This window comes from Callithrix jacchus, chromosome 1 (genome assembly GCF_049354715.1).
Source record: "Callithrix jacchus isolate 240 chromosome 1, calJac240_pri, whole genome shotgun sequence".
Classification (NCBI taxonomy): Eukaryota; Metazoa; Chordata; class Mammalia; order Primates; family Cebidae; genus Callithrix; species Callithrix jacchus.
This window is the reverse complement of record NC_133502.1, coordinates 184,900,902-184,927,531: the sequence shown is the minus strand read 5'-3', so window position 1 is coordinate 184,927,531 and position 26,630 is coordinate 184,900,902. Positions and strand designations below refer to the sequence as shown.

Below are 26,630 nucleotides of genomic sequence, written 5' to 3'. Positions count from 1 at the left end.
TGAAAGGAACTAGCGGGGAGGCAGAGTGATGTTCTTACCGGCTTAGTCCTTGACTTTGCTCTTGAAATCCCTTGGGAACAGGGACTGGGACTGTGGTCAGCGGGCATGGGGGTGGGAGATGATGATGAGTGACGCGTCCAGAAGAGTCTGCAGCTCACAGGGCAATGCTTGGACGCGGGAGAGCCACGGTATAGCAGGGCTGCGTCTGTCCTTTCAGGTGTTTAAGTTCATCTACTCCTGCCGCCTGGCGGAAATGGGGCTAGCCACGCAAGCCTTCCACTACTGCGAGGCCATCGCGAAGAGCATCCTGACGCAGCCGCACCAGCACTCCCCGGTGCTCATCAGCCAGCTTGTGCAGGTGCTGCCCCTCCCATCCCCCGCAGGCAGGGAAGGAGGGCTTCCAGGGCCCCTGGGCGTCCGGGTGGTGCCCCGAGGGTTCAGACGCGCTTTGTGGTAGGCACTTGGAACCTGCCTCTTGGGTAGGTGAAGATCTTTGAATGGCTTTGTGTTTTGCCTGTTAGTCTGGGGACTGTCAGGCACCATGTGCCAGCACAGAACCTTGGCAGCAAGTTTCACCATCAGAGGAGCTGTCTGTAGGATACTCTTTTTAAGATGGAGTATCACTCTGTCGCACAGGCTGGAGTGCAGTCGTGCAATCTCAGCTCACTGCAAACTCCACCTCCCAGATTCAAGCGATTCTCCTGCCTCAGCCTCCTGAGTAGCTCGGATTACAGGCGCTCACCACCACGCTCAGCTAATTTTTTGTATTTTTAGTAGAGATGAGGTTTCACCATGTTGGCCGGGCTGGTCTTGAACTCCTGATCTCAAGTGATGCATGCATCTGCCTCGGTCTCCCAAAGTGCTGGGATTACAGGCATGACCCACCACGCCCGGCCAGGATATTCTTATTTTGAGGCAACTTAGTCTGGTGGTTGATAGCTTAAGTGTTCAGAATTCAGCAGCCTTTGTTTGAGTCCTGGCTACACCACGCAGACCTTACTTTCTCCCCCTGTAAAACGGAGGCGGCGTGACTGGCAGAGAGTGTGGGAGGCGCCATACTCTCTACTTCTCTTCAGTAGTTGCGTTTGTAAGAATGTGCTCATGGGATACCCAAAAAAACTTATTAAGGACATTTTTAGACCCATTTCAAAGTTGAGAGAATTATTCATGCATCCTTAGGTCCTTACCCCCACATCAGTGTTTAAAACACAAGGCCACACTTGTGTTCTGCCCCCACCCGCACCCTGCTCTGCATTCCCCAGATTCCCGATGAAAGCACACAGATGCTCTCAGGTGAGTCCAGCTTTTTCGGAGTCAGTTCCACATGGTCACGTTGCAGCCTTGGGCCTGGCCTGTCCCAGTGCATGTGGGCGGACAGGTCATCTACAGCAACTTCCCACAGTTGCCCAGCATCCAATGTGCTGGGTGTGTCATTAAGCACATGCTGGAAACGTGTGCAGCTAACTAAACTTCATCTGCACTGTAACACTGCAGGTGCATTGCCCCCAGAGTTGGGGCGTTTTGAAGACGGCTCACTTGCCATCACCTGGTGGTGACAAGGGCCTCTGATTTCTGCCCGTGTCTAGATGGCTTCCCAGTTACGACTCTTTGATCCCCAGCTGAGAGAGAAGCCAGAAGAGGAGTCCTTGACCTCACCTGCCTGGCTGGTTCACCTGCAGCAGGTGGAGCGGCAGATCAAGGTACAGCCTTGGTTCAGAGTGGCACAGAGGTGTTTGGCAAGGTGGTTTCTGTCCCTGTCATTTTCACACTGACGGTACCTATTTAAAGACAGCGAAACTATAGATGTGTGCCTACTAGAGTTCCCTAATTCCCCAGAAAAGGCGTATGTGCCCCCTATTGTCCTGAGTTGGGGACACAGCAGTGTGGTGGTGGTGGGCAGGTGCCGGCTGCAGTGCCATAGGCTACTTGCATAGGTGGGCTTTGTTCTCCCTCAGGAGGGGGCCATGGTGTGGCCTCAGGACGGAGCCTTCCCACAGCAGTGTCCTGGCACGCCAAGCTCCGAGGTGGAGCAGTTGGAGGGGCCAGGAGTCAGTCAGCCGGTGGCCCTGGGGATCGCCAACCCACTGCTGGCAGTGCCTGCACCGAGCCCTGAGCACTCGAGCCCAAGCGTGCTGCTGCTGCCCTCAGGTAAGCCCGGGCTTTCTGCTGGCTCACCCCACTTCGTCCTCAGATGCCATTACCACTCCCTGGTTGATTGCTCTCCTTAGCACTTTCTCTTCTCACTCAGTTTATCTGTCCCCATCCCCATGGGAACCCAGTATTTTTGTTCTTGACACATCCAGGGCCCAGCATAGTACTGACAGGCAGCAGCCCTCCCTGGTTTTATGTCAAGTTAGAGGAATGAATGAATGAGTGGCCTGTTTTGACCCCTGGCCATGGAGGAGAGGACTCAAATGGAGCATAGCTTTGGGCCAGGTGGCCACTGTAGGCTTGCATCTAGGCCGGGCTGTGCCCTGGAGCCTGCGTGGTGCTCAGTGACTACACAGGCGTTCATCCTGCCCCACTCCTAGAAAGGAAGCAAATGTTCCGCTTTTTTCCAAACCACTGATGGTTCAGATGGGATGGTGGCTTCAGGTCCTTTGGCTTTACTGGATCTCCCTTATAAAAGCAATGTGCCTGTGCAAACTAACCTGTCCGAAATGTGTCTAGCGTCAGCTCCTTCCAGTGACCTTCTCTTCTCCACTGTTCCCATGCAGCTCCGCCAACGCTCCCTGATGGCCCATTGGCCAGTCCTGCCGGGGTGCCAATGTTCCCAGTGTCACCGCCCCTGGGGCCCCTCGAGCCGGGTCCTGGCTGTGTGACTGCAGGGTCTGCACTTGGCTTCCCAGATCCCTCCAGGCCTGATCCTGCAACTCTGGGCCTGGGGCCTGGCCTGCCATCTGGCGTGCCACCTCTCCAGGAAAGGAGACACCTGCTTCAGGAAGCCAGGAGCCCAGACCCAGGTGGGGCTGCACAGATGCTGTCTTGAGAGCAGAAGCAGTGTTGGGTATGGGGTTTGTGGGGATTGGTGGAAGAGATGGAATTTATTTGACCTTGTAACAAGTTAATTACTTGTCTTAACGAGACCAAAACTCCTGGCAGTTAGTAGACTGGACGGCTTAGGAGTCTCGCTGTGACAGCAGGGTTAGTAGTAGTTTCTTTTGTAAGTCGGCTTTTCATGATGCGAGGCTTAAATGGCTGTTCAGGGCAGGGCACGGTGGCTGTGGCTGTCCCAGGAGTTGTCTTCAGATGGTCCTTCTAAACGCCTGGTAACACGCACGGGTCAGGTTATGAACTTCTGTCTGGAAGTCAGTTTGGTAGATCTTGTCCCTGGTCTGTGTCTATATTGACAAAGCAAAACATAAGCCTACCTTTAAAGAATAAAAGTTGGCTGGGCACAGTGACTCACGCCTCTAATCTCAGCGCTTGTGAGGGGATCACCTGAGGTCAGGAGTTTGAGACCATCCTGGCCAACATGGTGAAACCTTGTCTCTAGTGAAAATACAAAAATTAGCCTGGAGTGGTGGTGCGTGCCTGTAGTCCCAGTTACTCAGGACGCTGAGGCCAGAGAATGGCTTGAACCTGGGAGGTAGAGGTTGTAGTCAGCCGAGATCGAGCCGCTGCACTCCAGCCTGGTGACAGAGCGAGGCTCCATCTCAAAAAAAGAGAAGTCACACTGTGTGGTGGTAGCCGGGTGGGAAGGCAGCGCCTCGGTCTGGGCGCCAAACACGTCCTGCCTCCTGTGTTCCCGTCCGGCAGCACTAAGGTCTGACTTGTTCTCTTTCCCGTTGACAGGGTCGGTGCCGCAGGATGTGCCTGTTGGAAACTCACTTTCGGAGCTAAGCGAAGAAAATTTTGCTGGAAAATTTGCGAATCTGGTACTTTGTCACATTTTCTTCAACTATTTGTTTTCCATAAAGTTCATCTAGTGGGCACCCAGACTCCTTGTTGAGGTGTAGGTGGGATGATGGTGGCGAGGACTGTGAAATTGTTTCTTAAAGCAAAAGTGCTTCTAAGTAGCTTTCATCCTTCAAATATGAAGAGCTGGTGAAAACACTGGTAGGGAAAGATGAGGAAGAGAGAATTCAGTAGCAGAGAAACAGTTACTTTAAGTAGGAGAAATTCCAAAATACAGTCACATCCCCTGATTAATTTTAATTCTTCTAAAATGGGCACCTTCCCTGATTCACACATCTCTTTCCTTTTTTTTTTTGAGACACAGTCTGGCTGTGTCGCCCAGCTGCCTGGAGTGCAGTGGCGTAATCTCGGCTCACTGCAACCTCTGCCTCCCCAGTTCAAACAGTTTTCCTGCCTTCGGCTCCTGAGTAGCTGGGACTACAGGCATCCGCCAGCACGCCCAGCTAATTTTTGTATTTTTAGTAGAGACTGGGGTTTCACCATGTTGGTCAGGCTGGTCTTCAACTCCTGATCTCATGATCCACCCACCCCGGCCTCCCAAAGTGCTGGCATTACAGGCGTGAGCCACTGTGCCTGGCCATCTGTTTTTCTACAGAATCTCTAATTTTTTTTTCTCACAAGAGGATGTCCTGGAATACAAAAGAATTTTTAACATTTTCACTGGTTTTCCGGAAAGTGAGATTTGTCTGATCAGATGTGTTTGGTATAAATACCTCCCCTATTTACTCTGCTCCTAACCTGGAGGGATGGTTGCTTTTATACAGACTGCATTCTGGAACCTTCTTTACAGATAGTCAGCTCTTCATGGGCCTCCCATCAGCAGGCGGTTACTGTAGCTTGAACTCGAATTAGGTGTTTTACCCTTTACAACATTATGTTCCCAGAAAAGTAAAAATGAGGGTTGAACTATTAAAAACTGGGACTGGAGCCAGGAATAAATATTTGTAAATATCACTGTATCTTTGAGAATGCCCACCACCCACCCTGGCCAGTCTTACCCTCAGTGAGTGCCCACGCTCCACTTCTTCCAGCCCCAAATCTCCAGTGAACGCCCTCATTCGGAGGTCCCCCCAGGGTGGGATCATGCTGACTCGGGTCCGACGCAGCCACCTCTGTCTCTCTCACCTGCTCCTGAAACGAAGAGACACGGACAAGCAACCAAGAAAGAGACAAAGGACACTAAGAAGGTAGTACAGCGCCCACGTGCACCTGGCGGCCGGGAGGGTCTGGGCTGGGGGCATGCTTCCCAGCGCACCATCCTCCTCATTCAACCGCAAGCTTCACCCTTCTGAATCAAACAGCCGAGCTCGTGAAGTGCACATGGCGTGGTGGGTGTCTGTGTATTGGTACCCTCAGATAGCTGCCCACCCAGGTCAGCATAGGGACACGGCCTGGCCCCCAGAGGTCCCCTCTAGGCATTGACTATCAGACACACCCGCAAGGGGCTAGACGGCAGCCACTCCTTTGTCACTGTGGCGTGTGCTTGCCACCGGCTTCCGGATCCTTTCTCCTAGTTGTGGGCGTTGGGACTGCTTTCTGTGTGGGGCTGGAACCAGTCAGGCCCCAGGAGCCTTCCTGCCTGTCTCCTGGGGAATGTGCTTGTATTTCTGAGGCGTGTGCTGGGGAGTGGAGGGCTTAGGTTGCAAGATGAGCCTATGTTCAGCTTTAGGAGACGCTGCTAAGCAGTTGTCCTACATGGCTGGACCAAGTCACACATCCTGCAGTAGAGGACAAGGTCCCCAGCCGTCCCTTGTCTTCACCAGCACTGGGCAGTGCCAGGCCTTTCAAAGCAGTTGGGCTGGGTTGATGACATCTCATTGTGTCTTACTCTGCCTCTCCCCAGCGAGGTAGGACGCTAGCACCTTCTCTGCCTGTTCCATCTCACTGCTCTTTTGAGACAGTGCTTGTTCAAGTCTCTGTCCATTTTGTTTTCCATAAAGATGGGGTCTCACTATGTTGCCCAGGCTGAACTCTAACTCCTGGGCCCGGGTGATCCTCATCTGCCTTGTAGCTGGGACTGCAGCTGCAGCCACCACACCTGGCTTTCCTCCCCCACTTTTTATTTTTGAGACAGAGTCCTGCTCTGTTGCCCAGGCTGGAGTACAATGGTGCAATCTCAGCTCACTGCAACCTCCGCCTCCCAAGTTCAAACCATTCTCCTGCCTCAGCCTCCTGAGTAGCTAGGACTACAGGCGTGTATGTGCCACCATGTCCAGCTAATTTTTTTTTCATTTTTTTATTTTTAATAGAGATAGGGTTTCACTATGTTAGTCAGGATGATCTCAGTCTCCTGACCTCATGATCCACCCACCTCAGCTTCCCAAAGTGCTGGGATTACAGGCATGAGCCACCGCACCTGACCTCTTCTTCTTTTTTTTTTTTTTGAGACGAAGTTTCACTCTTGTTACCTGGGCTGGAGTGCAATGGCGTGATCTTGGCTCACCTCAACCTCCACCTCCTCTGTTCAGGCAATTCTCCTGCCTCAGCCTCCTGAGTAGCTGGGATTACAGGCATGCGCCACCATGTCCAGCTAATTTTTTGTATTTTTAGTAGAGACGGGGGTTTCGCCATGTTGACCAGGATGGTCTTGATCCCTAAACCTTGTGATCCACCCGCCTCGGCCTCCCAAAGTGCTGGGATTACAGGCGTGAGCCACTGCGCCCAGCCGACCTCTTCATTTTTAATGGAGTTCTCTTAGTGACCTGCAGAGGTCCTTTCTGTATTGCAGATGTAGACACAGTCATCGTGATAGCATCTGCTGATCTCTAGATTGTCTTTTTACTTGTAACTGTATCTTTGTTTTCTTTTTTTTTTTTTTTTCCTTTTTTTGAGGCTGTGTCTCACTCCGTTACTCAGGCTGGAGTGCAGTGGCATGATCTTGGCTCACTGCAACCTCCACCTCCTGGGTTCGAGCAGTTCTCCTGCCTCAGCCTCCTGAGTAGCTGGGATTACAGGCGCCTACCAACACTCCTGGCTAATTTTTCTGTTTTTAGTAGAGACAGAATTTCACCATGTTGGCCAGGCTGGTCTCAAACTCCTGACCTCAGGTGATCTGCTCACCTCGGGTCCTCCCAAAGTGCTGGGATTACAGGTGTGAGCCACCGTTGCCCGCCCAGTAATGGTATCTTATGAAGAATATTGTTCCTTGTTTTAATAGAGTTTAGTGATGAGGTTTTTCTTTTATGGCTGTTGTCTTGAAAATAAACACACATTTAATTCCAAGTGTATGAGAACTCTGAGGTGAAACAGGATACTTGAGCAGGTTTCCAGCGCACAGGCTTGTCTGGCCAGTAGAACTCGCAGAGAACAGAGCTGAGAGTGTGGAGTAGCTGCTGAGGCTTCTCCTCTTTCTCTAGTAGAAATGAAGTGATCATGTGAAGGATAAAGTAAATTTTCCTAATAACCTAATTCCCTGCGCCTGGGAAACACCGGGGCTGTGTGTGCCTCAGACACACTGACTTGCACAGCCTGCCTTCCACTTTTCAAAGGGGCAGGTGTTGGAAGCATTGTCAGTGTCGCAAGAAGCTCCTGAAGGCACATTATTGTTCTGATCTATTTAAATTATGGTAAAGTACACATAGAATAAATGCAGCATTTGAAGCATTTCTGAGAGCACAGTTCTTTGCACTGAGCACATTCACATTGAGTGGAACCGTCACCATCAACCATCTCTAGAGCTTTCTCATCTCCCCAAACAGAAACTGTCCCCACGAAACAACTCTGTGCCCCCACCTCCATCTACCCGGTATCTGGCTCTGGCGACGCTGAGGCCTTGCAGAAGTGGGTCCTGTAGCGTTGCTCTTTTTGCATCTGGCTCGTTTCATGGAACATAAGGTTTTCAAGGTTGTTGTGGTGATTTTTACATTTAGAGTGAATCCTGGTTATCTCGTTTGCTACATGGGAAGAGAAAGACAGAAGCTTATTTGCCAGATGACAAGAACAAATCGGTGAGTGCTGTCAAGTACGGCCCAGGGGACGTCCAAGGAATTATAATGATTTTTCTGTCACTTTCAGAGCAGACCTGAGTAGGTGTTTCCTGAAATTTTGAAGTGTCATTGTTACTCACATTCTAATTCTGTTTCACTTCAGTCTACTGACCTTTTTTCTTTTTAAAATCTTGGCAGATTGTTTGGGATGAAAAGAAAAACCAGTGGGTGAATTTAAATGAGCCAGAAGAGGAGGTAAATAGTCACTGTGGTCACTGTTGGGTGTGAGCTGTGAATGAGGGGACAGCCTCCCATGCCCCTGTGGTGTTTGGGCGCTGGTGCTCCTGGAGGAGTGTCCTCGCTTTGCTGTCCAGTGGGTGTCTGAGGCTGTCTTTCCCTCTGCAGAAGAAGGCTCTTCCCCCACCTCCAACCTCCTTTCCCAAGGCTGTGCCAGCTGCCCCGCCTGGCCTCGAAGGGCCTCCTGGAGGGCCCGTGAACATGTTCTCTAGAAGAGCAGGTAAGGGTGGCCTTGGAGTGGTCTTGCTTGAACGATGAACTGTCCCAGAGAGAGGCCGACGTGTAGCTGTTGTGCGTGGGATGAGGTGATGGGTGTCACACTGTGGAAGCTGATGCTGGTGTCACGAGGAGGCATCCTTGGGGACCAGCGCAGCTCTCCAGAGTGTTGACAAGCTGTGGGCACAGCCATGTCCCATCCATCGGAAGCACAGGACCTGTGGCACAGTGGTATGAGAGAGGGAACCACCCCAGGGCCAAAAGCTGAAACAAATCTGCTGTGTAGAAAGGTGTCCTCAGGGTTGGGCCACAGATGGCTTCTGGGATATCTCTGCCTGCTTTTTCTCTGACACAGCGAGTGTGGAGCGTTTGGACGCTGAAGGCCGCCTGGCTGGTGTGCTCACCTGAATTTGCTTCCTTCCCCTTTGCAGCTGGAACCAGAGCTCGCTACGTTGATGTCCTGAACCCGAGCGGGGCCCAGCGGAGTGAGCCAGCGCTTGCTCCTGCGGACTTTGTCGCTCCGCTTGCACCACTCCCGGTTCCTTCTAACTTGTTCGTGCCGAGCCCGGGTAGGCAGCACGGCGTAGCCCCTTTGGGTCAGCGCCCCAGTCACCTGATCTTTGATCCTCTTTCTGTGAGTCTCTCCCAAATCTCCTGTTAGAAGAATGACCTGGCCAGCCTGCAGAGCCTGGGTTGGTTTGTGGTTTTTTTTATGATTTGCCTGTTTCTGCAGGAGTGTGCTGTGTGAAACTCTCTTCCTCTCGGGGTGTCTTCAGTGAGACCCCAGGGATGTTCTGGACGGAATGATGGCTTCCTTACTCTCTCATTCCCAGATGCAGAAGAACCACAGCTTCCAGATGGGGCTGTCAGGGAAGGACCAGCACCAGCTAGGGGCCTGGCCAATCCAGAACCTGCCCCAGAGTCCAAGGTGAGTGGGTGCTGTGGGAAAGCGGGGAAAGGCACCTGGCAAGAGGCACCTCCCTGTCCTGCCGGACAAATCAGTGTGTGCGCAGAGAGTGCGCCATCTGAAATGCTTCACACTTGGGTGTGATAGAGATGAAGGTAGAAGGGTGGGTGCCAGGCGTGACAGAGCTGTCGGGGAGATGGAGACCGGGGGTTGCTGGCAGTGATGACTGCTCAGCACTGTGAATGTGCTTAAAACTGAAAAATGCTTCAAGTGGCAAATTTTATGGTATATGTATTTGACAGTTTTTTTTAATTGGAAAAAATAATTACTTTAAGTTAAAAAGAAATTACCTACCGATAATAAAGCAAAGTGTATCTTCATCTAAAAAGAAAAATGACTCGCATGTGAAGTAGAACAGCTCAGGCCAGCAGTGGCTGACGCCTGTAATCCCAGTACTTTGCGAGGCCGAGGTGGGCGGGTCACTTGAGGTCAGGAGTTTACGGAGACCAGCCTGGCCCACCTGATGAAACCCCGTCTCTACTAAAAAATAACAAAATTTAGCCCAGTTTGGTGGCAGGTGCCTGTAGTCCCAGCCACTTGGGAGGCTGAGGCCAAATCACTTGGACCCAGGAGGCAGAGGTTGCACTGGGCCACTGCACTCCAGCCTGGGCGACAGAGCGAGACTGCATCTCAAAAAAAAAAAAAAGGAAGGAGCAGCTCCGACTGCAGTCTCTGAGGCTGGACAGACCTGGGTCTAATGCTGTTCCATTCATCAGCTGTGTAAAGCCTGGGGTGGGCAGTCACTCACCTCTCTAAGCCTCAGTTTCCCCTCTGTAAAATGGGAGTAACAGTAGCACCAGATTGCAAGGCTGTCATGGGGCCTTGCGACCCGTGTAGGCACGCACAGGCCTTGGTAGAGAGCTGCTGGGGTCTAGAGCCAACAGGCGAGTGTGGCAGGGACCCCACAGGGGATGCGCTCACTCTTTACTTCTCACCGTGGAGCACGTGGCGTGGAAGAGGCGTTTGTAACCCAGGCCAGGACAGTGATGTCTTTTTCGGCCTGGTGTGAGAATTCCCTGGGATTTGGTTGCTGCAATTCTTCTTCATCTCAGCAGGTTTTAAGTTCTGCAGCATCACTTCCTGGCTCTGAGTTCCCCTCCTCCAGGCCCGAGGGGTCCCAGGGAGGAGAGGTAAGGAGTGCCGAAGCCCGGTCCCCCGCAGCCCAGGCTTCCCCAGCAGCTCACTGTCCAGGCACCTCTTTCTTTACAGAGGGTGATACTGGGTAGGAAGAGGCAGTTTAGAAACATGACACTTCAAAGATGGTGTTCCTAGAAAAAAAAATGGCACTTGTTTTAACAAAACTTGAGCTCTGGGAAGGGTACAAGGGGTTTGAGCTGCCGCCACAGTCAGCGTCCTCTCCTCCCAGTTGCAGGGAATGGTCTTGAACTGCGAGGTGTCAGGAGGTGAAGCTGGCTGAGGCTGAGGCTGGGCTTCTCCTCGTGACCCTCCCCAAAGCTAATGGTGGTCGGAATATCAGCTTTACATGAAGACGGGAATCTTAAGCTAACCCTGGCTTTTTCTCTTCTGAATCCTGTTGATTCCAGTGGCATCACAAGCTGTTGAAATGGAACTGATGGCTTGCAGCAGTGACTGCATGTTGACTCTGTCCGTGTCTCTGTGTGTTCTTGCTGTTTTGTAGCTTTCACGCTGTAGTTCAATGAGTTCATTATCACATGAAGTGAGCCAGCACTTTAATCAGGTACCTGCGGCTGGCGGTCCTCACTAACAGAGCTCACGTGTGCGGCCTGTGTTCCTGAGCTGGTTTGTGGCATGCGCTTTGCCACTAACCTCGCCCGTTGTCCCCTCAGCGTCAAGTGACCAGGAGTGCACTGTTCTGTTTTTATTTTTTTATTTTTTGAGACAGATTTTCGCCTTTTGCCCAGGCTGGAGTGCAGTGGCACAATCTCAGCTCACTGCAACCTCCACTTCCCGGGTTCAAGCAATTCTCTTGCCTCAGCCTCCCGAGTAGCTGGGATTACAGGCATGCACCACCATGCCTGGCTAATTGTGTATTTTTAGTAGGGATGGGGTTCTCCATGTTGGTCAGGCTGGTCTCAAACTCCCAACCTCAGGTGATCTGCCCACCTCGGCCTCCCAAAGTGCTGGGATTATTGCAGTGTTCCTTTAAATGGCCTTAAAGAGGGGTTGTTGTTCAGTGTCCACATGTACCAGGCGACTGGACTGAGCCCGAGTGTCCTAGTGAACGAGTGGGTTCTGTCATTTTTCTCCTTCCAAATTGGTTTTTCCAATGATGGGTTGGAGGTGTGACCTCGATCTGGGAGTATTTCTTGGATCAGTGTGCTCTCCTTTGGAAGGAAGATTTCTCCTTTCTGATCAAGCACGAGAAGGTTGGTTTGAGGCCGGGGCGAGTGCAGCAGTGACAGTGTCCTGCAGCCACTGTGGGAGGGAGGTGAAGGAGTGCTTGCTAGTCGGCCTGTCACAGCACCAGTTGTCACCTTGGCTCAGCAGGAAGGCTTGCTGTGACCCTTCCACCTGCGTAGGAGAGCCCTGTCATGGCTGGAGCCTTGGGTCTGCAGCGCCCACACCTCCTAACTGCCTCGCCTGCTCAGTGCGTGCCTCCCTGTGCACTTCAAACATTGTTGCCGTGCTTCAAACATTGGCTCTGCACGTTGCTTTATGTTCACCATTTTTCCATGAACCATTAAGTAACTAAATGCAGTATTGCAAGAACTGTCTCCAACTTGCTTCTGTAGCTTCTTTAAAAGTCCTGTAAATCCTACGTAGAGGTGGCATCTGTATCAGCAGTTGAAATGCCAGCTGCTGTGCAGCGCAGCCCTACTGAGGCGACTCTCTGCTTCTCAGGCTCCTGGTGACCCTGCTGCAGGGGGCCCTCCTGGCGGGGCCGTGCCCTTCTACAACCCTGCTCAGCCGGCACAGGTGAGTGCCCTTGCCTTTTCCCACAAGACCCTGACATGCCCGCTGACTTCCTGGCCCTGCTGTTCAGTGAACGGCAGCTTTCTTCCCTGAATTCTCTTTCTTTTCTTTTCTTTGAGACAGAGTCTTACTCTGTCACCCAGGCTGGAGGGCAGTGGCATCCTCCACCTCCCGGGTTCAAGAGATTCTCCTGCCTCAGCCTCCTGAGTAGCTGGGACTACAGGCACCACGTCACTACACCCTACTGATTTTTGTATTTTTAGTACAGATGGGGTTTCACCATGTTGGCGAGGATGGTCTCAATCTTCTGACCTTGTGATCTGCCCACCTCGGCCTCCCAAAGTTCTGGGATTGCAGGCGTGAGCCACTGTGCCCAGCCTGGATGATTTTTATTTCTTTTTCCTAGTAGTTTCTTGACCAAAGGTCCCGGGGTGACTTGGGAGAAGCCTTTCGTGTCTGAAGCCACATTTCTCCCTCTGGCGGGTTGGTCGGCAGGTAGAATTCTTGGGCCCATGTTGTTTTCTTCAGAACTGTAGGTGCTCATAGGTTTCCTGGAGCCCACGGCTGCTGAGACCCCAGGGCCGTTCTGCCTGCAGCCCTCTCAGGGTCCTGTCCCCTGGGACTAGCAGGCTTCTATACCCTCAGCCCCCTTCAGCTGGAGAATGTTCCAGAAAGTTTCCTGTGGTTTCCCTCCCTCAGCCTCGTCTCTCCCGCTTCCCTTGCCTGTGGAGTGTAGACTGGAGGCTAGTGTGGGGAACTGAGTGGGGACCAAGGTCGGGGGCGTCTTGGGATTCAGCTCCATTGTCACCCCAGCTCACCCTCTGGGCCTCACATGCTCTTGACATCCAGAGTAGTCTATTTGCAGCAGGAGAGAAAGTCACTTGAGTAACTAGGGCCTCTCTCAAAAGCTGTGAACTGACACTCAATGAACCCCGCGGCTCTATTTGCAGCAGGAGAGAAAGTCACTCCCCCAATTTGGGGATTGTCCTGCTCCCTGTATTGTCTAGTTTGTGCCTTTACAAAAATTCCTTGGCTTTCCCCTGAGTGAGGCTTTGTGAGGGAGCAAGAGCAGATGCCTGCATCGGCCGGCTGAATGCTCCTGGGGTCCCCGCGTCCCCTGCAGCAGGCCAGGCCTGGCCACTGCCCCTCCCTGGACTCTGGACAGCCATTCTGGCTCTGCAGAGCAGCTCCAGGTTCCACGCCCCTGACAAAACTGCAGCACCTCCTGGCCACCCTCACAGCAAACACTGATGGTTAAGGATTCAGTGCTTTCAAGGCAGCCCAGGGCTTGGCACTGACTCATTAGGTCCCAGAGACTTTTAGAAACAAAAGCTAACCCCTCAGCTTGTCGGCATCAGTGGCCCACGTGGTGCATTCTATAGACCAGCACCCTGCCCCACTACACCTGAGTGCTGCCTGCCCTGGGAGCTGGATGCAGAGGTGGGTGCTGTGGGTCTCGTTGCAGGCCTGTGGCACCTCTGGGAGCTCAAGGCTAGGACGGATCAGCCAGAGGAAGCACCCGGTACTGAACTAGGCTCGCCCCACTGTGAACTTGCACTTGGAGCCCTGACACTGCTGTTCTCCCCAAGAACCCGACTGACTGCCGTGACTGCTGCCCTGTCCCCAGAGAGACACAGCTGTGATGCCAAGCTGGTCGCACGTTGCACCTCCCGCTCCCCACCCATCCTAATGAATTATTTTGAAAATTAATTCCACCGTCCTTTCAGATGCTGATGGAAAGACCGAACCTTTGACTCAGAAGTGTCTGCCGAAAAGAATGACGTGACTTTCTTAGTCACTTCGGGTGATTGAAGGGTGTAGCATTCCTGCTCGTTTAAGAATGCTTCATTCCCTGACGCTGATGCTGTCTCTGCCACAGGAGAGCCACGTGCTCGGTGGTAACCACAGGCCTGCCTCTCCAAGCTCAGCTGTGAGTCCCGAGCTTCCTTTAAGGTGCCGGGACCAAAGAGCAACTGGCTGAGGGGGACCCCAAACCCTGCTCTGCACCAGCGGGGCACTCACCATGTTTGGACCTGGCTGAATGAGGGGAGGGCACTGTGTTCTCACTCAGCGTCTCGGAGGAGCCGCGGGGTTCGTTGAGTGTCAGTTCACAGCTTTTGAGAGAGGCCCTAGTTACTGAAGTGACTTTCTCTCCTGCTGCAAAGACATTTCCAGCCTTGCTTTCCCTTCTGTGCCCTTATTAGGACCATAGGTGATTCTGTGCACCCAAAGTGCTGGCCACCACCCACCCACCAGGTGTGGCCCAGTCACTGGGAAGGAGCCGACTGTCTGACGTGATGGCTCCGGGTGGCCATCTGGGGTGAAAACGCAACTGTGACGTTTGATTTGGGCTTCATTTTGCGTGTGGGAGCTGCTTAGACTCACTGTTAAGGAGGCTGGATGCCGTTCTCTAAACGGCTGCCCTTCCCCCTTCCGTGAGCACTTTCCGTGCTGCAGGCCATGTGACCCACTTTCTCACCCGGGGGACACTGGCTTAGGGGTCGGTAGCATCTTGGGGACAGCAGCTCTGGCACCTGGTATTTCTGTCCCGATGTCCTGGTGGACTTAGCCCTGTGGAACTCAGAGTTCAACGCTGATGCAAAGCTTTAAGGCTTCTCTGACTGTTCTGAAAACTGTTCATATCCTTGTTATGTCTAAAGAGACAAAAGATTTAAATACTAATAAAACTCAATAGATAATTTCTGCGGGTTGGTGTTTTAAATTTCAGTGTAGAAATGGTAGAATGTGGGATCAGCACGGGCCCTTCCTGGCTTTCTGTTTCACTTGATCATTTAGCAGAGACCCCCAGGATGTTTCACAGGCGTGTCTGCCTGATCCATTTGTCCTTGTCACTTGGAGAAAGGCCTGTCCCTGTGACGGGGCAGCCCGCTCTGTCCCTTGGTCAGCTCGTGTGGTTCCAGGGATCTCCTCCGGTCCGCCCTGCCTGCTGTTCTGGGGTCGACTGCCACGATTTTTGATTCAAGAAGCTTCCTCCAGGCGGAAGCAGCTATTTTTCCTAAATGCGAATTGTTACATTGCAAATTGTTGAATAAAATATTTTGCGCTCCTTCAAGCACCTTCACCTGTGGTTCCCTTTGGTTTGCTAGAAGCGCGTGAGTGCAGGTGTCCGCAGGCCTGGCCCTCGCCCAGGTCCTCGCCGGGACCTGCCGGGTTGCCCGGCTGCGGGTTGGGGGGGCGTGGGAGCCCTGTCCGGGCCCCGCGCGGCGCGGTCCTCCGGCCGCCAGGGGCCGCTGTGGACGGCGCGCGGGGCGGAGACTGGGCGCGGGGGCGGGGCCGGGGACCGGGCGCGGGCCCGCGGCGGTCGTTGCTAGGGCCCAGTCGGGCAGACTCCGCCTCCGCGGGCGCGAGTACGAGGTCGGCTTCGAGTCTGCGGGTCCGGCCGGGCTGCCCGGGTCCTGCCCTCCTCCCAGGCGGCGTTCCGGTCGCGGTCGAGCCTCATCCGCGACAGCGCCCACCCGCCTGTCCTCTCAGGCCCTGCCTGCGGCCCGCCCTGGGATCGGCGTCGGGGAGCCCGGAGGGGCCGCGGTACCCGGGGTCCGGGCGATGCGGCAGCCGCCCCCGCCCCTCCGCGACCACTCCCGGCCCGAGCGGGAGCCGCTGCGGCCTTTCGGCTCCGTGCTGCGCCACCGACCCCGGACCCGGCACCCGTGACCCCTCCCGGGAGGGCCCGACCATGCCGTCCAAGGCGGCGAGCCTGCGGCCCTCGGAGCCGGCCCCGCGGCCGCCGGAAGGGAGGATGCTCCAGGGACCGCTTCCCGGCGCCGACGGAGCGCTGGCCCCGCGCGAGGGGTCCCCACCCGACGCTCCGGGCCCCGAGAGCCCCGCTCTGGGTTGCAGCGCTCCGGCCACGCTCAGCGGCGAGGAAACCCCGGCCCAGGCAGTACCCATCGCCCCGCGGCCCCCCGCCAGGCCTCGGCTGGAGCGAGCCCTGTCCCTGGACGACAGAAGCTGGAGGAGGCGGCGTTTTCGAGGCAGCCAGGAAGACCTGGAAGCCAGGAATGGGACCAGCCCCTCCAGGGGCTCGGTGCAGAGCGATGGCCCCGGCGCCCCCGCCCACAGCTGCTCCCCGCCCTGCCTGAGCGCGTCCCTGCAGGAGATCCCCAAGTCCCGCAGGGTCCCGGGCAGTGAGAGGGGGGGCCCGTCATCGGGGGGTGACCCCCTCTTCGGGGTGGCCAGCAGCGCCCCGAACCTCCTTCACGGAGACGCCACCGTGGCGGGGAGCTCGCCCAGGCTGGCCAGCCTGCTGCCCCCGCGCCCCCTGCCTGCCCTGGGCCTGGACATCGCCTCCGACTCCCTGAGGACCGCAAACAAGGTCGACCCGGATCTTGCAGACTACAAGCTCCGCGCGCACCCCCGCCTGGTGCGCGCCCACAGCAGCCTGGGCCCCGCCCGGCCCCGGAGCCCCCTGGCCTGCGACGACTGCTCCCTTCGCTCGGCCAAATCCTCCTTCAGCCTCCTAGCGCCCATCCGCACCAAGGACGTCCGCAGCAGGTAGGGCGTGGGGCGCAGCGCCCGCGCGGCCTTCGGTGTGGTGTTCAGGAGCAGGCTGCCTGAACCCTGCCAGTGGCTTCCCGTCAGCAGCGTTTAAGATGCCTAAACAGAAAAAACGAAGCCGGTCTCCCGCAGCCACCCGGTCTCCCAGCCCCTCCCCGCAGCAGCGAGCGCCCTTCCCGGCTCTCCCAAACTTCCTAGAACTTTTCCTGTGCGTTTCAGAACCATTCCTGGGCATGATGTCGTGTTGAGGTAGATAAGATGGCACCCTGCATACAATTATGGATCTGGCTGTTTTTCTTTAGTCTTGGGAATTTTTTTTTGAGACCGAGTCTCGGTCTGTCACCCAGGCTGGAGTGCACTGACCCAACCTCGGCTCACTGCAGCCTCCGCCTCCTCGGTTCAAGCGATTCTCCTGCCTCGGCCTCCCGAGTAGCTGGGATTACGGGCTTGCACCACCATGCCTGGCTAATTTTTGTATTTTTAGTAGAGACTGGGTTTCACCATGATGGCCAGGCTGGTCTTGAACTCTTCACCTCGTGATCCACCCAACCCGGCCTCCCACAGTGCTGGGATGACAGGCGTGACCGCCGCACAGGCGGGCCGAGGCGTGGGAATGTTGTCAGCGTGTGTGACCTGCCCTCTCGATGGTTTTTGTTTGTTCCCTGCTCTGTTGCCCAGGCTGGAGCACAGTGGCGTCATCCTGGCTCACTGCAGCGTCCGCCTCCTGGGTTCAAGGGAAGTGATTCTCTCTTGAAGCGATTCTCCTGCCTCAGCCTTCAGAGTATCTGGGATTACAGGCGCCTGCCACCACACCCGGCTAAATTTTGTATTTGTAGTAGAAACGGGATTTCGCCATGTTGGCCAGGCTGGCCTCGAACTCCCGGCCTTGGCCTCCCAAAGTGCTGGGATTACAAGTGCGGGCCCCTGCGCCCAGCCCGCCCCCTTTGTTTTTTCTGCTGCAAAAGGCCCAAGATGTACTGAAGCGTACTTTCCGTCAGCCGCTTGCTCACGGGGAACATTTTGGTGGGCTCCAGCTGGAAGGAGCTGCAGCTGAAAGGAGCTGCAGCTGAACCCATGACCTCTCCCCAGCCTGGTCTTGTTTTGGGATCTTGGTCTGGGGGCCTCTCCCGAGCAGAAGCACCGGTGCGCCTTCGTTTCTTCCCCTCCCCGCTCCATGCTACCCACGTCTTGTCTGTCTGCTGCGGTGGGAGGCAGGGCAGGTGTGAGAAGGGAGAGGTGAGAGCTGGTTTCTGCTTTGGTGTCCGGGGCGCAGTAACCCCTGACGACGGACTGGGAGGCTTGAGACAGCAGAGCTGGACTGTTTCCCAGTTCTAGAGGCCAGAAGTCTAAAATCTCAGCTGCGGCCAGGCCAGCCTCTCTCCAGAGGCTCGGGGAGGGCCCTCCCTGTCTCCTCCTGCTCCCGGGGCCTGGTTGCCCTTGGCTTGTGGCCGCACGCCGCGGTCTCTGCCTCCGTCTTTACCTGGCCTCATTCCCATATCTCTGTTCCCGTCTCTTTTTATAAGGACACCGGTCGTTGAATTTACTGCCCACCCTAAATCCAGGGTGATGTCAAGATCCTTAATTAAGTAAATCTGCAAAGACCCCTTTCCAAATAAGGTCCCACTCCCAGGTTCTGTGGGTCGAGGCAGATGTGGCTTTCGGGATCACTCTTGAGCTCACCGCAGACCCGGGAAGTAGCCTTACCTCCCTGCACCTGGGTTCCTCTGGCAGGCAGGCAGCTCAGCTCTGGCTCCCCCACCACACTCCCCTCCTGCCCGTGGATGGAGCAGCTGCGATCACATACAGTGCAAAACTTTGTTTTGTTGAAATAATTCACTGTGGGGCTCCTAGTGAAGAGTGAGATTTCTTAGTGTATCACACTTTAAAATTAAGTTCAGTTCACGTAGATACACCTGTTACAGGACATGAGAGGCATGTCTGATTTGGAACCTGAAGTCGTTTTTTAAACCAGGAAATGTGGTTTAATGTGGATCCTTTAACCCGGTTCTGCTGCCTGAAAACTCCCATTTCCGGACTGTTCTAGAATAGGTCCGTTCTAGTATAGGGGTTGGCACACACTGTCAAGGGCAGGGGCACAGACAGTGGGGACAAAGGGGTATCTGTGTGCTAGTGAACCTGTTAGGGACACACACTTGACCCTCATGTTTTCATGGGTCCGGAAATGCCCTTTTTTCTTTCTCTGCCGTTCCACACAATAGAAGCCATTCTGAGCTCGTGGACTGCACGTGCCCGGGCTGGGTCTGCCCTGTTCCAGAATGGCTGCTGGCTTTTGCTGGTGCCTGGGGGCTGCTGGGGCGGGGCAGGGGCGCTTCCCCCACAATTCCTCTTACTCTGAGAGCCGGCCCAGGGTGCTGATGCTGGCCTGAGCATCCTCATGCAGAAGTCCTGGCCCTGGACAGGGGTCGGAGGCAGCTCTGCCACTGCCCGTGTCTGGACGTGGGACATAGTGAGGGCCACCCCTGGCCTGCTGTTCACTAACCACACCCTGGATGGAGCTGGGCAGACGGACCACACAGCTGCTGGTGTGGCCACGGCGGGCCCATGCAGTGGGCTTCAAGTCTGGACTGAGGAGCCCCTTCTCGGCCCGGGGTCACTTCACAGCAGTGGCCACAGGAACGCTCTCTGTCCCAAATGACCACTGTGTGAACACAGCTGTCCCGTCCAGGAGTGTCAACAATTTCTGGGGTGAGGTAGGGAGGTTCTTCCCTGCTGACATGATTTAATCGTGTCCAACGAAACTTGGTGAGCTGCACCCCAGGGCTGGAGAAGTTCTCACGGGAGGTAACAAGAATCAGTGCTGGCGTCCTCTGTCAGCTGTGACTTGGGAAACACCTGCATCATTTAATCTCCTGCAAAGGAATTTGGTTTCCATTTGCAGGATGAAGGTGTAAGATTGATTCTCTTAGCAAGTTAGGATGAAAAGCATAAGTGAGGCCGAGGCGGGTGGATCACCTGAGGTCAGGAGTTCAAGACCAGCCTGGCCAACTTAGCAAAACCCCATCTCTACTAAATATACAAAAATTAGCTGGGTGTGGTGGCTAGTGCCTGTAATCCCAGCTACTCAGGAGGCTAAGGCAGGAGAATCGCTTGAATCTGGGAGGCAGAGGTTGCAGTGAGCCGAGATCGCACCACCGGACTCCATCCCGGCCACCACCCACGCATGCCTCTTCCCGGGAGGGGGTGAGGGGGTGTGAACCCGCCTGGGTGTTTGTGCAGCCGGGTTGGGCCTTGTCCTGGAGAGCACACAGCAGTGCTGTGGGGCCCAGGAGAGTTCTTGCTCAGGGCTGGGGCAGCTCCTGACATTCCATGCATTTTGCTGTCATCCCTGGGGACCTGGCTGAGCCCCCCGCAGGGATGTGTCCTGTGCCTGGCCCCAAGCTTGGTTTCCTCCCGTCACAGGAGCTACCTGGAGGGCAGCCTCCTGGCCAGTGGGGCCCTGTTGGGGGCAGAGGAGCTTGCCCGATACTTCCCAGACCGGAACGTGGCACTGTTCGTGGCCACCTGGAACATGCAGGGCCAGAAGGTGACCTGGGTAGGGCGGGGTGGCCTGAGCAGGGTGGCGCCTGGCGGGGGGGGTGGCACCAGGTGGGAACGGGGTGGGGGGGTGCAGGGTGCTGGGCAGATGTGAGCGAGGGAGACCTGGTAGATCTGTGCCTCGTCCTGGGGCCAGGAGGGCAGAGCCCCAAGGTGCACCCCACTGCCGACAGTGGCACAGGAGGGTGAGAGTGGGTGAGATCTCCCATCCCCCAGAGCTCCCGCCGGCACCTCCCTGGTCATGTGGCTGCAGAGAGGAGGGGAGAGGGTGGGGCGCTAGGCCTGGCCAAGAATTGTCTGCTCACGGCAAACAGGAAGGTGGCCAGCACAGTGCGCTTACGGGTAGCTCAGGGGCAGGTGGGCAGCACAGGCTGGGGTCACAGTGACGGGAGGTCAGACGGGTGGTCATTGGACAGACTTGTGTTTGGAGAGGGAAACTGAGGCTGAGGGCCACGCTGAGCTGTGTTTGGCATGTTGGAGGCAGATCCCTTCTTGGCCTTTGCCTCAGTTTCCCCTCATTCTGAAGAGTTGCCGGGACTTGAGGTGCTGCAGTGGGGTTCGCCCACAGGCGCCTGCTGCTTTTGGGAGAAGCTAGCCGGCCCATGGCGTGGTCCCTCCTTTCAGGAGCTCCCACCCAGCCTGGATGAGTTCCTGCTCCCGGCCGAGGCTGACTACGCCCAGGACCTGTACGCCATCGGGGTCCAAGAGGGCTGCTCTGACAGGTAGGAAGGCTGCTGTCCCTGAAGCTGCTGGCGCTGAGACCTGGGTCACAGCCATGCACAGGCAGTCTCCATGCCCGGCCGGAACATGCAAGCTAGTTTTTCCAGTAACAACTCAGAGTCTAAGATAAATGATATTTTATTATTGGTGAACAAATTGTTGGCTGAGAGCAGCAGGGGAGCAGTGAGTGGGGCCGGGCTCCGAGGCCTCCTGGGGCCCTCGCATCCACGTAGGCGCTCCGCAAGGAGCCCAGGCCCTGAGTTGAGGTGGCTTCACCCCTCTGGCCCGTGAGTCACACAGGCAGAAGGAGGTCTGCTCACTGAGTCTCAGCAGGGACCCGGGGGCCACTCTAGTGGAACTGGGGCCTGTGGCCCCTGACTCTGGCCCACTGGGCCCTTTAGCAAACGAGTCTCAGTGTAAGATGTCGAGGCTGGGTTATGGCGTTTCCCTGGTAGCTCCTGGAGGGGGCTCTGGGCGGCAGGTCTGGGGTGGCAGAGCTGGGGGCCATGTGCCCCAGCCAGCCACTCGTTCTCATCCACAGGCGGGAGTGGGAGACTCGCCTGCAGGAGACGCTGGGCCCGCACTATGTGCTGCTGGCGTCTGCCGCCCATGGCGTGCTCTACATGGCACTGTTCATCCGTCGGGACCTCATCTGGTTCTGCTCAGGTGGGCGCGGCTGGAGGGTAGCAGCCCCTCTCCACGGCTGACCGTGCCTTGGCCGGAGAGTCACACTTTGCATCTGGGATCTGGGGGCTGCTGCATCACACACAGGCTCCACAGCGAGCCCCTACTGGCACGTGGGTCCCACCACGACCCCGGCCTGGCAGTGTCGCAGGCAAGCTGAGGGCTGCTCTCCCACAGAGGTGGAGTCCTCCACGGTCACCACACGCATCGTGTCTCAGATCAAGACCAAGGGGGCCTTGGGCGTCAGCTTCACCTTTTTCGGCACCTCCTTCCTCTTCATCACGTCCCACTTCACCTGTAAGTTGCTGGGTGCCCACGCTGCAGGTGCTGTGGAAGAAGAGCCTGACTGGGACCCTGTCCGGGGCAGGGGTCCCAGCCGCTAGCTTCGTCTTTCACCCAGGGCCTGGGGCAGGCACCGTGCTTGCGAAGCCGCATGCCGAGGACCCCACAGCCAACCCCGACATGAGGCCTGTGCTGTGCTGAGCCCAGACCTCTGTCCTCTAAGGCGGAAGCATCGCTGGCTGGGTCTGAGCAGATGCCCAGTGGGCCTGCGCCTGCAGACAGCGGGTGGTCAGGGCACAGTCCAGAGATGTGGTTCTTGAGGGAGATTCGAGTGTCTGGAACCCTGTGGTCCCTACCCCGTTTCTGCTCCCGCAGCTGGCGATGGGAAGGTGGCGGAGCGGCTGCTGGACTACACCAGGACCGTGCAAGCCCTGGCCCTGCCCAGAAACGTGCCAGACACAAACCCCTACCGCTCCAGCGCAGGTGAGGGCGCACGCCGCGGGTGGGTGGTGCTGCTGTGGTCCACGTGGGCTCCCATCGTTTTCAGAGCCGTTCTGCAGAGAAGCGTCCTGAGCTTTGGGAATCAAGGGCCGGAAAGTCCAGTGGCCCGAGGTGCAGGGCCCCTCACAGTTCTTTAGCCCGGTTAGGTGTGGGGGTGCTGACTGCCGCCCACTCAGAGCATGGCCAGCTAGCCTGGGTCCTGGTCCTCTACTGCCCACCCCACTGCCTCCACTGGCTGTGTGGCAAGGAGCAGAGACGTAGCCACCACCTGCTGTGGGCGCTGCCTGCTCTTGGGGCCACCCCAGGTGCCTTCTGGAGCTTTCCCAACTCAAATCCCACCCCAGAGGGCCCGGTCCCACCGGCTGACGCCTGAGGCCTACAAGACGCCCTTCCCCCGGGAGCCACTGCCAGCCGCATTCTGGGGAAGGGAAGGGCCTGGTGGCACTCTGCCTGTGCCCACGCGTGGCCCACTGTGCCGCAGCGGACGTCACCACCCGCTTCGACCAGGTGTTCTGGTTCGGAGACTTCAACTTCCGCCTGAGCGGTGGGCGTGTGGCCGTGGACGCTCTCCTGGGCCAGGGCCTGGCAGTGGACGTGCCGGCGCTGCTGGAGCATGACCAGCTCATCCAGGAGATGAGGAAAGGTGAGGGCTGCGGGGTAGCTGCAGCAGGAGATGAAGAGGGGTGAGGGCCTGCGGGGCAGCTGTGGTGGGAGCTGAGGAGAGGTGAGGCCTGCAAGGCAGCTGCGGCAGGAGATGAGGAGGGGTGAGGGCCTGTGGGGTGGCTGTGGTGGGAGATCAGGAGGGGTGAGGCCTGCGGGGTGGCTGCGGCGGGAGATGAGGAGGGGTGAGGGCTGTGGGGTGGCTGCAGCGGGAGATGAGGAGGGGTGAGGGCTGCAGCGGGAGATGAGGGGTCAGGGCTGGTGGGGGCGGCTGTGGTGGAAGATCAGGAGTGAGGGCTGGTGGGGGTGGGTGTGGTGGGAGGAGGTGAGGAGGGGTGAGGGCTAGTGGGGGCAGGTGTGGTGGGAGGAAGTGAGGATGGGTGAGGGCTAGTGGGGGCAGCTGTGGCAGGAGGAGGTGAGGAGGGGCGAGGGCTGCAGGGCGGCTGTGGCGGGAGATGAGGGGTGAGGGCTGGTGGGGGCGGGTGTGGCGGGAGGAGGTGAGGAGGGGTGAGAGCTGCTGGGGCACAGCTGGAGCAAGCTGGCCTGAGCCGCTTCGAGTGCCCATCCCTGGCAGGGTCCATCTTCAAGGGCTTCCAGGAGCCAGACATTAACTTCCTCCCATCATACAAGTTTGACATCGGGAAGGACACGTATGACAGCACCTCCAAGCAGAGGACGCCCTCCTACACGGTGAGTGCAGCCCGCAGCCATCCACTTGCCTGTGCAGAGTGCCTCCAGGTCAGGCACCCCCACAGCCGGGAGCTGATGCCTGGCGTTGGGGTCCCAGCCTGACCAGCCTGGACTCGAACCTCAGCTGCGCCCCCCGGCTGCATGGCCCAAGTCGCCTTTGGTGGAGAACAGCGCCCTTCCCATAGGTGTTTCCAAGGCGGGGTGAGCTGGCGGAAACCCCAAGGTCTGGCACACAGGGCACCGCCCATGCCCTCACCCCAGCCTGCAGAGCCCCCCTCACCCTCCCGCCAGGCCCAGGGCTCCAGCTCTGGGCAGGTCCTGTCTGCAGAAAGCCTTGAGAAGCCACTGAGGTGAGGCAGGGCTGGGCAGGAGCAGCCGGGTCCACAGGTCTCTCTTGAGCGGCGAGGGACAGGCCCTGGCCCAGTTGGCCACATGCCAGATGACAAAATGGAAATGAGGGTTGGGGTTCCCAGAAGGCTCCCTTGAGGGGGCACTTGAGAACAGTGGGGAGGTAGGTGGGCCACACCCCACAGCTCCTGGCAAGTAACTGGACCTCCTGCCTCCGGAACCTTCCCGAAGGACCGCGTCTTGTATCGAAGCCGCCACAAGGGTGACATCTGTCCAGTGAGGTACTCTTCCTGCACCGGGATCAGGACGTCCGACCACCGCCCTGTGTACGGCCTGTTCCGGGTGAAAGTGAGGCCCGGGCGAGACAAGTCAGTGTCCTCTTCACGCCTTCCTCTCGGGCCAGGGGCAGGGCTGTGCCTGGAGGGTGGCGCAGGTGGATGTCAGGGCGTGTGCCATTGTCCCGGGAACCAGGAGGGTCCCTGTCATCATGGGGTTGCACATGGGGCTTTGTCCTGGGACCTTCAGGGCTGTGTGTCCAGTGGGACTCCTGGAACGGGAAGAAGGCGGGAAGGGGAGAGGATCCCGAGGGTGAGGAGAGGCCAGCTAAGGGCCTGGGTGTGACTGGCTGGAAGGAGGAAGTGAGCACTCAAAGCATCTGCTCCGTCCTTCCTGCAACTCTGTCTCAGGAACAAGCCTCCTGTGCTTAGAGGCAGCACCAATGTGGCCAGCGCCCTCCTAACAGCCCCTCCTCCGTGTCCTGGCCCCCTCCTAATGCCCCCTATTCTGGGCTCAGCCCCCTCCTCAGGTCCCCAGGCCCCTCTTAATGTCCTCTCCTTGGGTCCCCAGCCCCCTCCTAACGCCCCCTCCTCGGGTCCCCGGCCCCCTCCTAACACCCCCTCAGGTCCCCAGCCCCTTTCCTAATCATTGCTCCTTGGATCTCCAGGCATCCTCCTAATATACCCTCTTCCACAGCATTCCATTGGCAGCTGGCAAATTTGATAGAGAACTGTACTTGATAGGAATTAAAAGACGGATTTCGAAGGAAATTCAGAGGCAGCAAGCGCTACAGAATCAGAGCTCCAGCACCATCTGTTCCGTTTCTTGAAGTCTACGGAACAAGGACTCAAAACTGCAAGATGGGATGGTTGTATCTTAGCAAAACCCACTGGGAAGAACAAAGAATTGGCCGCCTTTTGGGGACCCAAGAACCAATGCCGGGCCACAGGACTGTGGTGACCGTGCCGCTGTGCCAGCATCCCTGGAAGGAAGCCACCCCTCACAGCTGAGCGAGCCCACCCTTGTCCATGGCAGGTCTGCCAGCATGGGTGGGCAGGGCTTACACCTGCCTGGCGGCACCACACCCTGGACACTCTGGGTGACATCAGAATCCGGTCCTCAGCAGCTCCCATGCCCTGGGGAGTCACTGGGCCCCGTGCTCTGCACCGGCCTCCACATCTGCAGCAGGTGCCCATCTGTGTCCTCTCGCCAGCCCCTCAAACACACACCAAGGGCTGGGTCCTTCCTTGTCACACAGGTGTCCAGAGTGAGGCTGGGTCTGCAGTGAGTGACCCTCAGGCCTCAGACCTCAGAGCGGGTCCCAGAGCCCAGCTGAAGAATCCAGTTTCCAGGATGTAACCATCACCCCTCACTAGGCTGCAGATCACCTGCCATGGGGCAAGGAGGCCAGCACCCCAGCATAAGGGCCAACCCTACCCCCCGGAGTAAGAAGCCACCTCCCCTCTCTCATAGGCCAAGCCTGCAGGCAAGAAAGCCTGTCGTGGCTTTGGTGAATTAAACCATTAGCTTCTGTAACTAAAGCCACAGAATGAAGTTAATGGAGCCATGTGGAGCCTGGCCAGGAAATTGCTGGAAGCCTAGGACGCCACCACCGTGAACACCAAGACCAGGGATCCCCCCAGGTCCAGGCTGTTTCTTGGAGAGTTCAGATACGTCTGTCCCCACGCCCCAGGCTCTGCTTGGAAAGCTCAGATGCATTCACTCTTGCTTTGTGTCCCATCCCATCTCTTGAAAAAAATGTGGTCTTTGAATGTGAAAATCTAGGCACATTCAATCTAGTCTTAAATTATTTATTTTTCCATATTTATATTTTTAAATAAATGTATATATTGAGTCTAAACTCTTTCTGGTCAAAGACCGTAATGTGGAAGAAACAGTACTCACACACACCCTGTTCTCACAACGTCCTTGCAGGCAAAAATATGGTCTCTGCCCTCAACAGCTTACCTGCCTCTTGTCCGGTTCATCTCTGCTCTTTAAAATCTTTGGCCAGTACAGCAGCTCATGCCTGTAATCCCAGCACTTTGGGAGGCTGAGACAGGTGGATCATCTCAGGTCAGGAGTTCGAGACCCCCCCCCATCTCTACTAAAAATACAAAAATTAGCCAGGGGTGGTGTGCACCTGTAATCCCAGGCTGAGCCAGGAGAATCGTTTGAAC

General features: G+C 56.6%; 2 protein-coding genes across 24 annotated transcripts in view; both read left to right on the top strand.

The window, feature by feature from the left end:
• The window catches only part of SEC16A (SEC16 homolog A, endoplasmic reticulum export factor), a 43,761-nt gene extending 28,469 nt beyond the window's left edge, over positions 1-15,292 (top strand). For 6 of the 22 annotated variants that reach the window (XM_035263229.3, XM_035263220.3, XM_035263210.3 and 3 more), the window contains 14 exons: positions 218-358; positions 1,587-1,700; positions 1,956-2,148; positions 2,718-2,963; positions 3,796-3,878; positions 4,950-5,105; positions 7,788-7,865; positions 8,043-8,099; positions 8,250-8,361; positions 8,789-8,926; positions 9,191-9,285; positions 10,380-10,454; positions 12,148-12,222; positions 13,685-15,292. In XM_035263229.3, the coding sequence (XP_035119120.1) occupies positions 218-358; positions 1,587-1,700; positions 1,956-2,148; positions 2,718-2,963; positions 3,796-3,878; positions 4,950-5,105; positions 7,788-7,865; positions 8,043-8,099; positions 8,250-8,361; positions 8,789-8,926; positions 9,191-9,285; positions 10,380-10,454; positions 12,148-12,222; positions 13,685-13,753 (1,632 nt within the window). In that variant the 3' untranslated portion in view covers positions 13,754-15,292. Of the gene's footprint in view, positions 1-217; positions 359-1,586; positions 1,701-1,955; positions 2,149-2,717; positions 2,964-3,795; positions 3,879-4,949; positions 5,106-7,787; positions 7,866-8,042; positions 8,100-8,249; positions 8,362-8,788; positions 8,927-9,190; positions 9,286-10,379; positions 10,455-10,963; positions 11,024-12,147; positions 12,223-13,684 lie in introns of all 22 variants that reach the window. The other 16 variants (XM_078331822.1, XM_078331817.1, XM_078331811.1 and 13 more) reach the window with 6 other exon arrangements.
• Positions 15,293-15,564: 272 nt separating this feature from the next.
• INPP5E (inositol polyphosphate-5-phosphatase E) lies at positions 15,565-26,311 on the top strand. Of its 2 annotated transcripts, none has more exons than XM_035263273.3 (10): positions 15,565-16,731; positions 20,155-20,278; positions 20,914-21,011; positions 21,551-21,675; positions 21,871-21,990; positions 22,351-22,458; positions 22,958-23,119; positions 23,711-23,826; positions 24,406-24,542; positions 25,147-26,311. In XM_035263273.3, exons 1-10 carry the CDS (start codon positions 15,914-15,916, stop codon positions 25,277-25,279), a joined length of 1,941 nt encoding a protein of 646 aa, XP_035119164.2. In that variant the 5' UTR covers positions 15,565-15,913; the 3' UTR covers positions 25,280-26,311. The 2 variants fall into 2 exon arrangements, with proteins under 2 accessions (XP_035119164.2, XP_035119172.2); XM_035263281.3 differs by having other exon boundaries at positions 25,118-26,311.
• Positions 26,312-26,630: the final 319 nt, after the last annotated feature.

What these genes read in the sequence shown, in the direction of transcription:
- INPP5E (XM_035263273.3), top strand. Translation starts at nt 15,914, where the DNA reads ATGCCGTCCAAGGCGGCGAGCCTGCGGCCCTCGGAGCCGGCCCCGCGG. An exon ending in GGAACATGCAGGGCCAGAAG is followed by an intron (nt 20,279 to 20,913) that starts GTGACCTGGGTA and finishes CCCTCCTTTCAG; the next exon opens with GAGCTCCCACCCAGCCTGGA. An exon ending in CCTCATCTGGTTCTGCTCAG is followed by an intron (nt 21,676 to 21,870) that starts GTGGGCGCGGCT and finishes GCTCTCCCACAG; the next exon opens with AGGTGGAGTCCTCCACGGTC.